This window comes from Barbus barbus, assembly GCF_936440315.1.
Source record: "Barbus barbus genome assembly, chromosome: 11".
NCBI lineage: Eukaryota > Metazoa > Chordata > Actinopteri > Cypriniformes > Cyprinidae > Barbus > Barbus barbus.
Genome location: NC_136739.1, coordinates 23292700 through 23296479, shown reverse-complemented (window position 1 = coordinate 23296479; position 3780 = coordinate 23292700). Strand labels below are relative to the sequence as shown.

At 34.6% G+C, this 3780-nt stretch overlaps 1 protein-coding gene across 1 annotated transcript in view; it reads right to left on the bottom strand.

Annotated features, from left to right (window-relative positions):
* Positions 1-275: 275 nt before the first annotated feature.
* LOC306877434 (protein mab-21-like 3) overlaps positions 276-3780 on the bottom strand; it is a gene marked incomplete at both ends in the record, with an annotated part of 3808 nt that continues 303 nt past the window's right edge. The window contains 6 exons of the mRNA XM_079429210.1: positions 276-509; positions 599-793; positions 2203-2384; positions 2892-3183; positions 3496-3567; positions 3676-3780. The exon at positions 3676-3780 is cut by the window's right edge and continues 36 nt beyond it. Coding sequence (XP_079285336.1) covers positions 276-509; positions 599-793; positions 2203-2384; positions 2892-3183; positions 3496-3567; positions 3676-3780 — 1080 coding nt within the window. The remainder of the gene's footprint in view (positions 510-598; positions 794-2202; positions 2385-2891; positions 3184-3495; positions 3568-3675) is intronic.

Below are 3780 nucleotides of genomic sequence, written 5' to 3'. Positions count from 1 at the left end.
AAAAATGGTGCATTTCTGATGAGAAAATATTTAATTAAGTCATCATTGTTCATGTCAATAATTCAACAAAGTTGACCTACTGTAAAAAATAAAATAAAAATGGACATCATAATTCTGGTGAAAATTTCAGGATCAGACAGACATAAGAAGGAAATACATGCATACTTACTTCAGCCAACCACAGCCTATTACCATGATCATCTCATCAATATGATGCAGTCAGAACAGAGCACAGCTAATATAGATCTATGCCATCTAACCCACAGAGGAAGCTTCTAATGAATGTATGTTCTGGGGTTGTCCAGGAAATTGTTGATCATCTTTGCCACGTCATCAAGCTCATTAGTATTGCTGTATTTCAGGAGATTGTGGGATCGTACAAAGTAATGCCGGAGATAATGCTGGCTAACACACTTATGTAGCTTTTGCACCAGCCGTAATACACATCCTCTGAAGTCTCTCCAGTCCCTGGTGCAGGGGTACTTCTCACATGTCCAGAAAAGCAGTGTCTAGATGATATAAAGACAGTGGGGAAGTGTGTAAACCTGAATTTTTGTATAAGCATAATGTCTCTAAAACAAAAAAAGAAAACTGGTACCTGTAGGTGGTAGGCAGTGATGACGGGTTTGCTTCCAGGACACCAGACGTCCTCCATGAGCTGTCTGACCACCCGATAACACTTGCTGCGGTAGCCGCCGTCGTCATCTATATTGCTCAAGAGCACCTGCTCTGCCCGTGAGAATGACAGCAGCCAGTGGTAGTTTGATGTGGCCATTAGATTGAATCCAAACGACTATAGGGGATTTATTAGATTAATCATCATTGTATTGTATGTAAACAGTACTCAGGGCATTTCCTTTTTTAAGTTAATAATTGAAATATAGCTAATAATAATAATAATAATAATATGTGACCCTGGACCACAAAACCAGTCTCAAGTCGCTGGGGTATATTTGTAGCAATAGCCAACAATGCATTGTATGGGTCAAAATTATTGATTTTTCTTTTATGCCAAAAATCATTAGGATATAAGTAAAGATCATGTTCCGTGAAGATATTTTGTAAATTTCTACCGTAAATATATTAAAACTTAATTTTTGATAATATGCACTGCTAAGGACTTTTTAAGGCAATTTTCTCAATATTTAGATTTTTTTGCGCCCTCAGGTTCCAGTTTTTCAAATAGTTGCATCTCAGCCAGATATTGACCTATCCTAACAAACCATACATCTAAGGAAAGCTTATGTATTCAGCTTTCAGATGATGTATAAATGACCCTTATGACTGGTTTTGTGGTCTAGGGTCACATATTAAAACCTTTATATAATAATTATTTAATGCATTTATTTAATGAAAATTACAGTTAAAAACCGTAATACTGTGAAATATGATTGCAATTTAAAATAGCTATTTTCTAGTTTAGTGTATTGTAAAATGAAATTGTTCCTGTGATAGCAAAGCTGAATCTTCAGAAGCCGTCACTCCAGTCTTCAGTGTCACATGATCCTTCAGAAATCATTCTAATATGCTTATCTGGAGCTCAGTTGTTATCAATTATTATTGGTGCACAATTATTATTAATAATGGTTCTTATTATTATCAATGTTGAACATTTCTTTGCTGCTTAATATTTATGTGAATAACGTAATTTCTTCAGTATTATTTGATGACTAGAAATCTCAAAAGAACATGTATTTGAAATAGAAATGTATTTATTTGAAATAGAAATCTTTTGCATCATTATAAATGTCTTTATCGTTACTTTTGATAATATTAATGTGTTCTTGCTGAATAAAAGTATTTTTTGTTCTTTTCTTTTCTTTTCCTTCTTTCTTTTTTTTACGTTACTCCAAACTTTTGAATGGTATGTATTATGGTTTCCACAAAAATATTAAGCAGCACACCTTTTTTACTTTGATAATAGTTAAGAAATGTTTCTTGAGCACCATATCAGCAAATTAGAATGATTTCTGAAGGATCATGTGACACTGAAGAATAAAGTATTCAGAATGAATATTCAGCTTTCCCATCACATGAATAAATTACATTTTAAAATAAAACAGACAACAGTTCTTTTAAATAAAATTTCAAAATATTACTGTATTTAAAAAAATAATAATTATAGAAATAATAAAAAATATATATTTAAAAATGATTTTATAAATTATATGTGCAAATTCCTTTGTATACATACCCACTGACCTTAATACAGCGAGCACGCTCTGTGGAGGGCCATCTTCGAAAAAGCCGAGGCCACCTAGCTCTCTTTGGCCAGTAGTTCATAAGCTCCAGTGTAGGAACCAATTCCACCTCAATTTGCGCCTCTGATGTTTCCACAGCAACACGCACCACTGACCCAACTGATTCCAGCATACTCACCTTACCTGTCAAAGAAAGGCAAAAAAAAAAAAAAACGTTAAACCATTCAAACCAGTGCAGATTCTGCTACATAAGGAGCTTAAAATATCATCTTGTTGTGATGTTGAGTGCTCGAATCGATGTTGTAGAGGCTTCAATTTGAAATTTTAAGGCATACACTTCTTATCAGAAAAGGTTAAATAAAGTATTGTCTTTTGTTATTATAGGTGCGTCTTACTAGTTATGGAAAGAAAGAAAGAAAGAAAGAAAGAAAGAAAGAAAGAAAGAAAGAAAGAAAGAAAGAAAGAAAGAAAGAAATCAATCAATCAATCAATCAATCAATCAATCAATCAATCAATCAATCAATCAATCAATCTGTAGTTGCATATCAGTAGAGTTCGATTGTTGGAGATTTTTGATTATTCACCAGACAATGTAAAAACTAAAATAGAAAACAGATAGAAATCTAATTTAGAAACATCTTTTCTCTCATTCTGTTTGAGCAAACAAGTGGACACTATAAAAACTCTAACTTGTTAGTCCGCAGGTCTTAATGGATGCCTCCATGTGCTCTTTGAAGACGTTCACCACCTTGGCAGGCACAATATCACCCTCAATGTTCATGCGGGTATCATGCCACTCCTGACTCGGATTGACGAAACTATCCAGCTCCAGCCACTGGTGGAGCTTCTCTGGCTCACGGACCGGTGAGAGGAGATGAGACCCGCTCAGCGTGTAGTAACGCCACTGACGCGTACCCCTCTCCTTATAGCCCATCAGACCCTGTAGGGGCACCGAAATCAGGAACAGAGTTGGAGTGAGCACCTGCCGAAATGAACAAAAAAAAAAAAAACGATCAGTTAATACACAAAAAAACTGCTGTACAGTTTTACCATATACATTCACATTTATATGATAAATAAATTATATGTCATGAATTGCCAACAAGACTAAATTTCATATTTTAAATTTTGATTATGCAAACAATGAAGATATAAGTTTAACTATGCATTTAGCTTTATGTATTTTTTAATATGCATCCATATATAGCCATACATGGTCCATGCATATATATTGCAGTACACTGAAAAATAATTTTGCTTTGTAAGCGATACAGCTGACAGTTCTGTTGCTTACTTGGATGGCAGGGTTGTATGCACATCTTCCTCTGAGTAATGCAGACCATTTTGACACTAAAGCTGGCTGGTCCTAAATTGGATTGTGGACACCAAAGGAATTATGATGTTACAAAAGTAGCCATAATTAAAATGCAGTTATTCATTGTTTAATAGACAAGAGGCCTACATGAAGTATTACTTTGAGACTGGCATTATGAACTCCAGAGTTTGCAATGGACTGGAAACAAGCATCCTTTGAGCTGACTTCAGCTGTAAGATCTTTTATGATTTTCTGCACAACTTC